Source organism: Notolabrus celidotus, chromosome 8 (genome assembly GCF_009762535.1).
Source record: "Notolabrus celidotus isolate fNotCel1 chromosome 8, fNotCel1.pri, whole genome shotgun sequence".
Lineage (NCBI taxonomy): Eukaryota > Metazoa > Chordata > Actinopteri > Labriformes > Labridae > Notolabrus > Notolabrus celidotus.
This window is the reverse complement of record NC_048279.1, coordinates 21,839,244-21,852,286: the sequence shown is the minus strand read 5'-3', so window position 1 is coordinate 21,852,286 and position 13,043 is coordinate 21,839,244. Positions and strand designations below refer to the sequence as shown.

General features: G+C 40.1%; 1 protein-coding gene across 2 annotated transcripts in view; it reads left to right on the top strand.

Annotated features, from left to right (window-relative positions):
• The first annotated feature begins 393 nt into the window (after positions 1–393).
• Positions 394–13,043, top strand: part of macrod1 (mono-ADP ribosylhydrolase 1) — a 155,337-nt gene continuing 142,687 nt past the window's right edge. The window contains exons 1-3 of one of the 2 annotated variants that reach the window (XM_034690559.1): positions 394–1,029; positions 2,323–2,421; positions 3,813–3,920. In XM_034690559.1, coding sequence (XP_034546450.1) covers positions 603–1,029; positions 2,323–2,421; positions 3,813–3,920 — 634 coding nt within the window. In that variant the 5' untranslated portion in view covers positions 394–602. The remainder of the gene's footprint in view (positions 1,030–2,322; positions 2,422–3,812; positions 3,921–13,043) is intronic. The other variant, XM_034690558.1, reaches the window with a different exon arrangement.

The window sequence follows — 13,043 nt, the reverse complement described above, 5'->3', positions numbered from 1 at the left end:
CATATGACTATGTTTAAAACATGAAAATATGTTTGAAATACTGGACCTGTATTGTAAAGCTTGCGTTTGGCCAATAAAATACAAATCTTGAAAAAAAAGAAAGAAAAGTAGGCTTTACAACTCTATCTTTCAGCATTTGGTTGCGTTAGATTTAAAGGCTATTTGAAAAAAAATTACCGCCATGCTGTAATTTTAGTATTTCCGACAGTCCTGAAGGAGGCGCAAGTTTGTAGTGGTTGGCTTCGACTTTCCCATTTGATACATGTGGAGGGGGTTATACTTCGTATGAGACTAAAAATAAAGCAGCACGGGGACACAATTTCCATGCCGTTTAATTATTGCTGATATTCAATCATGAACACAGGTAATGGACACGGCTTTAACGCTGATTGACACGTGATAAAAGTTTGCCGTTCAAGAAAAGTCACCGGACACCCCTCGTGCATGTTACAGCCCACGCGCTCACGTCCAAAACAAAAATGGCACATGAACCCTGCCAGACTGAAAATACCGAAAGCGAAACTTCATTGTAGCGTCGGTGACATTGATCTCTGTGACACTGTTGCAATACGAACCGTCAGCCCCCTCGCTGTCACTAAGACATGGCACTGCAAATAGCCTCTCTCTGTTCACATATCAGAGTCCCTCTGTCCACCGGCCCTCTGAGCCGTGCCCGTGCTGACTTCCAGGGAGCTGGTGTTAAGTTCAAGCACTTCTTATCTCCTGGAAGCCCACATCTGGGAGGTAAGCCAGCAAAAAGTCCTGTCCGCGGCCATATTAACGCGGCCCCCCGAGCCGAGAAGTTTTCAACGACAGCAGTAGTTTGGAAATCTAGTCAGGGGAACGGGTCCTCCTGGTCCTCCTCCTCACCCCGGGGGAGGAGAGGCTGGTTGGGAAAGTTTGCCCTCGGTGCCGCTCTGGGAGCGAGCACAGCAGCGCTGGTCCAGTGTCTCCACACAGGAACTCTCACCGCCATGGCCCAGAAAATTGACCTGAACTCCACTGAGGGAGATTGGAAGAAGATCAAGGGTGAGACTCTTCAACTGAGGCCAAGAGGATTTTACATTTTATTTTAAAACAGCTAATCTGCTGTGTCTCACACAAACACCGGTCAGAGAGCTTTCTGCTTTTACGCCCCTAAACTTTGAAACTCTCTGTTTTTAAAAGTAAACTTAAGACTTACCTTTTTAATCTAGTTTTTCATTTGGATTATTTTTTTTTTTAGCAGAATTATTATTTTTATGATTTGAATCATTATTATTTGAATCATTGCTTTAACATATATTTATCGTATTTAATTATTTGTTTATCTATTTATTTCTTGTATTCAGCTGATCTTGTTAATGCTACCTTATTTTTAACTTTTCTTTCCACTTTTACTTATTTTATTAATTTTACTGTATTGATTTTATTTTATTTTCAAGTATTTTATTTATAATCATGCCTTTTTATAATTTTACCATTGCTTTGTTTTCTGTCTATCTTTTATTCTGTGAAGCACTTTGGGCTGCATGTTTTTATGTATGAAAGTTGCCATATAAATAAAATTGAGTTGAGTGTGCCTCCTCCACACGAAAGAGAACATGTTTGCTGTCACATGACCAAACTACCTGTCAAGTAGTTACTGGATGATTGATGTAGACCTGAACCAGTTTGTCTTTATGCTTCAAACAGGGATAGCCTATCACACAATTATTGCAAAAAAACACAATATTTGTCTAGAAAAAACCTATTGGATCTGTTAAAGAAAAATTAGGGCACACCCTAACACGAGTCCTATAACACCAAAGTAGAATAAGCACACTACAAACTCACGATATACGAATAAATATACATAAAAGAAAAAAGAACACAATTTAAGTCCAAATAGAAATCCTATTTATACAGCTTGGCATCTACTTATGCTAATCTTAATTTATTGACTTTCCTTGAATATATTTGAATTGACACACATCAGAACCAACAGACATTACATAAAAAAATAAATTAAGTAACAGAGGCACAATTTACATTTAACATGGTATTGCTTTATTTGGTTTTCTGTATTTTATTCACTGTTAAATGCCTTTAAATAAATATAAACTTTGCCAGAACCCACATGATGACATTATTAGTTATATTGGGTTACTGTAACCTGAAATATTTTTTGTTCATTGGTAATGAGGAAAAATTTTGTCCTGTTCCCAATTAAGTTTGTCTTCAGTCTGGCATAACAACATTAGCATGTTTCTCTGGTGTTTCTCTGGTCCACGAAATACACGATGAAGAACAAGTTATATATAGATAACATAGTCACTGTTGTTTCTCAATTGTCTCTCCTAGCGTTCTTGCTGTCCCTGTCTGTGACGGACAGACGTCAGTACCATGGGACGCCAAGCTCTGTGCCACTGGAAGACATCCCTGTGTGGACTCCCACTGCAGGTCAGACACCTGACATCATTTTAAGTCAATGTCCAGCTCATGTGGTGCTTAGACTTCTTCAGGAGGGCTAGAAAGACATCAGTGCTTTTTCTCTTGCTAATTATCTGGCCGTTTTCTATCTGAAATGATATAAGGTTTCAAAATAGCAGAATTTTAAGTTTAAAGAATTTTAAGTGCATCCTGTGGAAATAAGATAATTTGGAGCAGTTTTTGGAAAAACTGCATAAGCTTAGCACATTTGGTCAATATCAGTATATCTTTTCAAAGTGCCTCTATTATCTTAATTGTGTCCCTCTCCTTTTAGCCCTTTCCTATATTCTACAAAGTACCACTCAGAAACAATTACATAATTGCATTTTTTATACTTCCAGAAGTATTTAGAAATGGTGTAATGTAATTCAGGCTTCATCTAATACACATAGTTTGGAATTCTGTAATGTAATCAGTGGTAAGCATAACGATAACAGCACTCACAATCACATATATTCTTTTGAATAAGAAAAACTAAATTAACAGCAGATGAAGAAAATGAATGTATTTCAGCTGAAGGCTTTTGCTTGCATTCAACTAGAACTGAGGGAAACACCTGTCATCATACGTTTAAAAACCCTCATTTGTCTGTGAAATGGTAATGAGAGCCTTGGGATGAAATGCATTTGTTTTCTTTAGCTGAGATTTATTTCTATTTTTTTATAGAAAGTTATACCTTATAGTGAGTGCTGATATCTTAATGTTCCTTTATTTATTTATTTGGTTAGTCCTGTTGAGACCAGAGATCTCTTTCTCAAAGGAGACCTGGTCAGGAATGACAGCAGCACCAAGTTTCAACAAAAATCAGACATCAGACTCGCACAGTAGAATTACAAACCTCAAAAGTGATCAACTAGAACATTGACATACATACTGTTGGGGGATGACTACAGGAGTATCCAATCTTATCTTATCTTATCTTATCTTATCTTATCTCTTCTTATCGTATCTTAAACAAAACTGTCTCAGATAGAACCATTAATGATAAAATATAATATTCCAAAGTTAGCCTGTGCTACTTCTCTTTAAAATGTTGTTAACTGAACCAAGTCAAGTATTTTTGTGTCTCAGTTTATCACCTTACTTTATGGAGGTGTCAGACCAGAAGACTGACAGCACAGTGAAAATACAGCCTTTCTTTATATTTTCAACAACAAATATTCACAATGAGTGACACATTTCATTGGTAGAAGAAAGCAGGATAAGGTTTTTCATTAGGAAATTAGCTACAGAGGGTGCTAAAATCAACACAATCTCATATTTCCTCACAACAGCTTCAATTGCTTTTTCATGTTTGACTTATTTAGCGCTCTGTATAAGCCATGTGTGCAGACATGAGTGTGTGTATGTGTTATTTTCAGGTGTTTCTGGCAAACCTCTTTACCCAAGGAATGAAAAGTTGGACCAGAAGATTTCCCTGTATAGTGGTGACATCACCAAGCTGGAGATAGGTGCTATTGTCAATGCAGGTATGTGAACGAAACGTCAATTTGTTTCATGTTATTTCATGTATACAGAACACAAAGGAAACACGTGTACAAGAAGAAAAAGATGTAGAAAGAAAAACAGCAGGGAATAAAAGAAAGAATTATGGATTATAACTGAGTGCTAAACTGAGCACAGCCTCCAGTCTGTGTATCCATCTGTAAGAAATGAGGCACCAAAACACAGCTGTGAGGGTGGTTTTATGCTGTGATAATGGGAATGATGCTGCCTCAGTGTGTGGGAGGGGAAGCTACGGGCTTAAATATAGTTACCTACATGTTTGTTCTGTGAAGTTTTCTGTAAGGTAGTGTGTGTACACTGTTGTCTGAAATCGACTACACAAGAACAAGAACAAGAACAACAAGGGGTTTAAATCAGGAGGATTTCTGTTGCCTGTTGTCCTAAAAACTTCAAAAGGAAGAAAAGCAAACTGAAAGCAGCACAAGCTTTTCTGTGAAGTCTCAGTAGTGCTGACCAGATTATAAACCAAATCCTTTTGAATTAATTTATGTAAATTAACCAGAGTAACACCCAGGTGACTTTTAAAGGCCAATACCAACTCCTTTTTGAGTCCAGTGAGAGTTTGTGTTTTTATTTCTGACAATTTAAAGTCTAAAGGTTTTCTATTTAACTCATACAAACAAAAATAGAGCAAGTATTTATGTCAGTTATTACACAGGTAATCTGTAGCGTGGTTGATGTTCCTTTTTTTCCTTTTCATGAATGTATTTTGGTGTTAAGTTGTTATGATGTGTTTTTCAGGGATATAATTATAGTTATGTATTTATTTACAGATAAGTGCACAGTGCCACTTATCTGTATAGTGAGTGTACCCCTCATGACTGAGTCTAGCAGTCAGTTAGCACCAGTGCCAGGGGGGGAAAAAAGTTGGAGAGACCAGTGTTGTAGTCAAGTCACCAGACCTCAAGTCCAAGTCGAGTCTTGAGTTATTGGTGTTCAAGTCTGAGTCACCACAGAAGATTTCACGTGGAGGTCCCATTACCAGAGTCTGTGTCAGAGTTAAAACCTCATTATTTATATTCCTATTAACTATAATTCGGGCTGCTATTTCACACCAAACTATTGAATAGATGAACCTGGGCTGCCTGTGTGTGACCTTTTAGATGTGTAGAAAACACGTTTCACTTGTTGAAATTAGATTCTGACTGATCCAGTCACTGGTCTGGAAATTTAAATCATCAATGAGTGTAGTGGAGATAATGTTAATAACTCCGTCTGGGCACTAGTTTGTGAAGTTTTACCAGATTCACACAGGGGATGTCGGCTATAACACCACTTCAGGCCAAATTCTCAAGAGCACGAAAACCACAGAGAGTTGGAAGTTGGTTGATTTGGGTTTTTACTTTGTGTGTGATTTTTTTCTTTCATTCATGCACATCCAGCTTTTTATCACTCGTCTGTCACTGCACCAGCTACTCATCACTGCATGGCATCCCTCACTCACAGTCAAACACTAGCTGGAGAAGCCCCTTCCACATTGAAAGTGGAAGCATAACTTAATGGAACAGGATTTAACACAACTTTGGGGCCTTTTCTACAATGAGGCTCCAGCGCTGTGTCCTGTGTAAACGTGCACTGTGAATCTCTTATGGTGGAGACGCACTCATCCATTCTGCTGCTGCTATGATCACTGCAGGAGTCTCTTATATTCGGGGCCAATATGGTAATATTAAAAAAACATGAGGGCACCACCATTTTTTGGGGACTTTTAATAGCAAAAAATTATTGACATATACCTTTTTAAGGTAATGTAACAAATAGGGGTAAGTATTGCCAAGAACCTCACGATACGATACGAATCACGATACTTTGGTCACGATACGATAGTATCACGATATCTCAATATTGTGATATATTGCGATATTCTACACAGTAAACTAAGAAAAAATAGGGATGGTGTAGATGTAAATCACACAATATTACTCAAAACTGAAAGGACAAATTAAGTCAAAACTATTTGATCGAAAACAACTTTTCCACTTGATTGTTTTTGAAATACTGAAGTTGTATTTTAGTTCTAACTCGGCTAAAATGTGAATTTTTAGTATTACAAAAATATCGATATTAAGAGTTGAAATATCAATATCGTATTGGGGGTCAAAGTATCGCGATATATTGCTGTATATCACACCTCTAGTAACAAAGTGTATCTTAGCCAGCATTGTCGAGAAGCATGACAGTAAAGAAGCTGTTCACAAATCTTTAAAAAATTAGTCAAATAATTTATATTCTGTATTATCAGGCAAACTAGTCTCATAATGTTCAGTATGTAAAACTGTCTTTTAAAGTGTAAAGACAGGTGTACTGTTCAGAACATTTCCTCCCACCTGCTGCTGTTTCCAGCACACGCACACAGGCTGAGTTGGGTTTTCCTTGTGACCATTAGATGGAGCCCAAAGCCAGTTCATTTACTAAGGGCCTTTTCCCACGAGGCTCTTTGAGCATTGGGGTGAAATTGAATCGGAGTCTTGGCTCAGGCGCTTTATCAGGGGAGAGAGAGGCAGGCCAGCGTGCCTAAATGATGCTTGATGATGAGGCTTTAGCAGAAAATGATAGATGCTCATTGGCAGCTGACTGTCAGCAGGTGTGTGTTGTGCCAGCATCCTGTGAATATGTTGATCGTTGACTCTCATTTACACACTGCCTCTGTGTGTGTGTGTGTGTGTGTGTGTGTGTGTGTGTGCTGGAAATCATTCATGCATACATCTGCCTACAAATGTTCAAGTAATTATGAGTGTATGCAGAAAGTAATTGTAATTTGCCTCTGTAGAAGGGACTTAGCGTTTTTTACTGGAGCTTTTACAGAGTCCCACCATGCAAAGTAGCACGGAGTTAACAAGAGGAAACAGCTAGTAAAGTGCCATTTAGCAGAGAGGACGAGGCAAGGTGATGGGGGGGGGGCAGGCTGAAAAACACAAGAGCGCCGGAGGAAACATGACTGAGAGACGGAGCGTGAGAGCGAGTCAGCACGCCGACTGACAAAAAGCGAAGGGGAGAGTCTGGAAGAGGAGGGGAAAAAAAAGAGGATAAAAAGAGAGGCAGGGAGGGGACACAGGCTTGTATTGAAGCCACGGACTGCATTGCCATAGCAACAAGCAGGTACAGGGTATCCACAGAGGGGTTTTTGGGCAGCGGAGTCTGCTCATCTTTCTCAGTGTGACTGATGGGCTGGCCTGCTGCCTGTCACTGTGGTCATTTTGTCGAGTAAGCAGCTGACCTTTCCAGCCGATGACTAACTGATTGACTAAGAGGCTCTGAGTGATGTCAGCCGCACTCGATGTGATGTTAAAACAAAAGAGCAGACATCGAGGGAAAAAGTACGGTTAGTTACGCTCATTTGGAAAATTGCTGGTCAAAAGATTCTCCTGTTGCTGATTTACCAGAGAGCAGTTCCTGTGGTTTTTGACATGAGGAGGGGAGGGTTGTATCTTTTCTCTGGCTGCTCTGAAGGCCTTGAAAAATCATTTAGCCCCTAAAGCAGCAAAACATTCAATTGAAGCCAACTGTGGCCAATTATACGCTGCACTGGCAGACTGGTAGGCAGGTTAGGAGGGGGGCTTCCAGGCCTGGCTGGTGGTTGGTAATTGACTGCAGACGTACAAAAAACACACTCATGGATGTTTGCAGAAGAAGACGTGTGCAAATTTGTATGTGTGGATGAATGCAGAAGCACTGCAGAATTAACAGGTAGACACTTAAGTCATTTCCTCCTCTCTCCATCAGCTCTGATTGATCAGGTAAGCAGGACGTTGCAGGAGAGGCCGGCCGGGCGCTGTTTGTCGTTCGTGTCGCTCTCAATAAAGATTGGATTTACAGTAACTCTCCACTCCTCCTCCTTCTCCTCCTCTTCTCCTCCCTCCTCCCTCCTTCCTTCCACACTTTTACAGCCCCTGGCTCCTGCCCACTCCTATAAAACACTACAAACATAAAAACCCACAAGCACTTAAGAGCCGTCCTGGTGAGGAGGAGGAGGAGGAGGAAAAGGGGGATTGGTTGGGTGGGTGTGGTGGGGGAGGAGACGGTGGGCAGAAACATCCTCCTCTTTACACCCCTCAATCACTCCGTCCGGAGCAGGAGGGAGAGATGGAGGGGAGGATATATTGTCTCTGATGGGCTAGCTGATTAAGATGGATTGCACAATGAAATGGCGTTGGAGTGATGAGTTCTAGGAGTGTGTGTGTGTGAGTGTTCGTGTGTGTGTGGATACGATGTCTCTGCAACTAACTTTGCATTAAAACCTTTTTTCAAATTGATTAAATGCAAATTTGCTTAGCTCTACTGAGCTGCATGTTCCCCAGCAAAAGTTTTATTCCTCATTTCCATTCCTGAACCCGCATTTAGCCCAAAGTGTTTATCCTGTTTCACTTTAAATTAAATTTATTGTAGTGCTCCTTTTTTCTTACTCACAGAATTCAAATGTCATAAAAAATACTTCAAAAGTGGACTTAAGGGTTCTCTCAGTAATTCTGTGTTAACGTCCTTTTTTCCAGAGGACTTAACTCCATGTGTGAGAGTAAATGCAGTGACACAGTCGACTGATAAATCTTTCAGGCTCGACTATAAAAAACTGTTCCTAAAATTAAGCCGACCAAGTGATAAAGAATACTCTGCTCCTATCTCAGCCTTTGGAGCTGAACCACTTGTCATGGTCACAATTTTTGCTCGCTGAGAGTCTGTGCGTGTGTGTGTGCGTGTGTGAGTCTCACCTTTGCAAACACATTTTTATTGTAAGGTCACAGACAAAGATTCCTACATGTGCACACTTGTGTACAACCACAAATAGATGCACAAACCAACTGTATGATTGTGTTTCTGGCCTGGCAAGTATGAAGAGTGTACATTTGAATCCCTGTGCAAGTGTCCAATCATGTGTGTGTGTGTGTATGACATAGGGTCTCCCAGGTTTTCCTCTGCAGGTCAGAGATAAAGCTGTTGGTTGGTGTTGGAAACCACTCACCGTTTCAACAGCTGAGAGATACAAGATTAGAGCCAATAGTTTCCAAGCCCGCAGGTGACAGACGGGATGAAAGAGAGAGTGATTGTAGTCTGTACTGTAACTTCCTAACAGATTAGAAAAACCTGGAGAGAAAGCCCAGATGGATGGATAACGGGCTGGGTAGCAGGAGGCTAACATACTGACAGACAAGGAAGGGGTGAAAGTTAGACAGTCAGGTGAAAAGTAGTAATACTCAAGGTCTCACCCACCACAAATTTGTCCTTTTATTTATTGTTTGTGTGCATCACTTTGACGTAGGTTCCCTTAAAAGGAACTCGGCCAGAAGGACAAGCTTTTATTCATTGAAATCTGGTAATTGAGAGCACAAACGAGCTGGCTGTGACTCATGGTAGACTTGAAGATCTGTGTAACATCCACAAAATTCACTTAAAATGCTGATCAAGGCCTGGACTCAGCAGGAATAATGATCAAAAATTGGATATGTTGTCGATACAGAGGTCAGAAGAGAGTCAGCTCAAACTAAAATGAAGCCTTTCAGCAGTGCAAATCATTCAAAGCAACACCAAACTATTTGAGAAACACCTCTGGTTTATTCTGATATACACACAAGCATTAGCATAAGAAGTATCTGAATCTAACAGTCGACCTTTTGTGCAACATTACATCTGGATAAAGACTTCATGCATTTTTGTCTTTATGTGCTATTAAAGCTGCTCTTTATTTCAGGCATTTCATTGATGAAACACTGTCATAAAATGCAAATGTAAGTCACATTTAAGCTAATGTAAACACAGTAAATCGATGTAACATTTCTGGATCAATGTGCTCAGGTTAAACACAGTAAGCTATTTTAAATGAAAGGGCTGGTCGGAGGCATTTCTTGTTTTTGTTTCTCAGTCTCATTTTTTGCTCTTTCCTGTCAGACAGTCATTTTTTGGCCTATAGACATTTTTCCTGAGACTGTTCACAGTCTTCATGCTGTCCTCTCGGGCTCCTCGTCTTAAAACAATCTTCAGTCTGACACATTTTTTCTTGACTGCCTGACAGATGCGTGATGACTGCCTCGTTGGCCTGCCTCGTTGGCCATCCTCGTCGCTGCAGTTGTCGGGTGATGGTACCTCGCTGCCTCGCTCCAGTTGTTTTTGTGGCACAGATGCTTCTCTGAATGTGTTTAGACGTTCAAATGTCTTGTCCTTGAATCTAAGACAACTCCAATTTTTCACAAGCAGTTTCAGAGTCAAAACATTAGTAGCTGTTACTAATGACTGTCTGTAAAATGTCAGAAGATAACAAACAGTGCCCATTCCTGTTTCCCTCAGACCAAGGTTACATCTTAAAATGTCCTGTTCTGTTAAAAATACAAAGATGTTTGGTGTTGATGATTTAAAGCAAAGAAAAAAAAAATCTTAACATAGAATAAATCAAAACAAGAAATGATATGAAAAACTAAATGTATCCTCATGTGAATTCACTCATAAGGTTAATTTATAAATTATTAATTTTTTTTTTTTTAGAGATTGTTAGTAACAGCAGATGCAGGTATTTCCTGACATCAGGTGCTGTGATCTGATAATTTAGATTAAATAGCCAAAGCACTAACCTTTCTCATCCAAAAGTTTACGTAGAGATACATGCAATCTTTCTACCAGAAGAGGTTGTAATGATAACGTATCATTTGCCAGTGCAAAAAGCAATATGATAATGTAAAATGGGTAACTGGTGCTGACAAGACCAACAAAGATTAGCACCCAAATCTGCAAACCCCATATGTGTCTCAAGTTTCCTTCCACCTTATATATTTTTTTTCGTGGCCCCAACCTTTGCTTTCAGTTTCACTCTGACTTCTCTTTTGGCATCATTTTTTGCACTAGCATGCAGATGTTGTAGCGAAAAAGCTCAAGAAACCCACTGTACACAACCTGTACATCAGCAAATAGAAGACAGACAACCAAAATCTGATTGGAAATTACATTGGAGCATATCAGAAGCTAATAAGCCAAATATTTCCCTGAAGAGTTGGTGGAGACCAAAAACAGAGCATAAAGAGAGTTAATGGACAAAATTAGCTACTTAAAGGTTTCACAAGGGTTCTTTATGAATGCTATTTTCTATTCTATTCTCTGATTGAGTAAGTAAGGATTACCATAAAATCCAGAATGTAAGCCGCAGCGTTATGTAAAACGTGTCTGCTTTTAGGAGTCCTCCAGAGGGGTAAACATGTTTAAACTCTCCTTCTGTGGGACAACCACCATTGCGGTCAATCCAATCCAATCCATTTTATTTATATAGCACATTTTAAAAACAACAAGGTTACCAAACTGCTGCACAACAGAAAGTAGAAATAAATAATAGTAACATTTAAAATACAGTAAATTAAAAGACAAACAGAGACCAACATAAACTCTCATGCTGTATTAAAAGCCAAGGAGTAAAAATGAGTTTTAAGACGTGATTAGTATCCAGGGTGGGGGCCATTTTGACTTGGGTGGGTAGCTCATTCCACAGTTTAGGAGCTACCACTGAAAAAGCTTGGTCACCCCTCGTCTTTTGTCGCCATTTTGGCACGACGAGACGCATCTGATCAGCAGATCTGAGTACTCTGGAGGGGGCATAGATGTGTATGAGGTCAGCGATGTACTGAGGTGCCAGACCATTTAGTGACTTAAAAACAAACATTAAAATCTTAAAATTAATTCTAAAATCGACAGGGGTCAACTAAGTCCACAACCTGCAGTGTCTGGGTAACTTTGTAGATCTTTCTAGTACTTTCTGCTTGTGCTATGTTGAGTTTGTACTCACTCCTGCTAGCTGCCAGTACCCTAGTTGAGCTAAGCCGATAGTCATTTTAACAGTTGTAAGGTACGAACCCACTGGTCATGACCATTTACCTCTGCTGGTCATTTGTTGGTCAAGTCTTTTCAGTCCAACCAGCATTTCACAAGGTTTATTGATCAATAGTATACCGCAGTTTTCTGTAATTACATGATTACGACCCAATGAAGGAGAAAAAGCTGTTCAAAAGTGCCGCCCACTAGACTGGTTCATGTCACTATGTAGGCTGTCCAGCATGCTTTGTACAGAAAAGCAGTCACATACATGTTTGAGCGCCACCCTCTTGTTAAAATACCACAACACACAAAAAAACCTCACTGCATTTTGTACCTGTTGTTTGGTTGCACTGCTGTTAGAGGCTCACTAAAAGGTATCAAGAGTGTTTCTTATTTACAAAATTTTAAGAACTGATGAGATTCTTTGAATCATTAGCTACAGTTCATTTCTTGTAGTGTCAAACACAGTTGGAAAGCCTTCATGTAAACTCTAAAGCTAGACTGCTCTGAAGCAAATAAGTGCTTCAAAGGATCTTAGCTATGCAAGCCATTTTGAATTGAACACATGAGTGCAACTGATTCTGCCCAATATCAGTTTAATGTTTCATTATTACACTGCACTATATGAGGATGGGTGCGTTGGGTGATCATCAATAATTGAACATCCGTGTTTGTTGAGCTTGGATGATTCCATTGGGCGTAATATGAATTCAACCCAGCAGTGGAGCATCTTTTATTGATTCCAGGGAAGCCGGTGGTTGATGTTGACCGATAGTTGTTATGGGGCAGGTTGTGGGGCTGTGGGGTTAGAGAGGATGAGGGTACTGGGACGTTGGGAAGGCATGGATGAGTGGATACAGACAGACAAGCAGACAGATAGGCAGACAGCGGGACATTGACTAGAACAGCTCTAGGAGGAGAGAGGTGATAGGGAAGTGCTGGCTGATCCTGTTTGGTGATTTTAAGAGGATAAACCAGGTGAACCCTCGGCTCTGCAGGTAGATCCCCTAACAAGAGCATTAGCCTTCAGTGGCACAGAGCCACACTCCTTCTGCAAGGCTTCACTGATTCTTAGCTGGCTTTGTCAATGGGGCTTAGCGCTGTGCTTAGCGCCAAAATCAGCCTGGCAGACATCCCTGCTTTCAACACGCTGCTAGAGCACGTATGGAAGATTGTCAGGCCTGACTTCTTGTTGTAAATTGCTTCAGAGTGGCTAAAATTATTGTACAATTTTCACCTGAGCTGCATTCTCTTTATGTGACTGGAGTAACAGAGGACATACAGTGGAAATCTTTGCATGC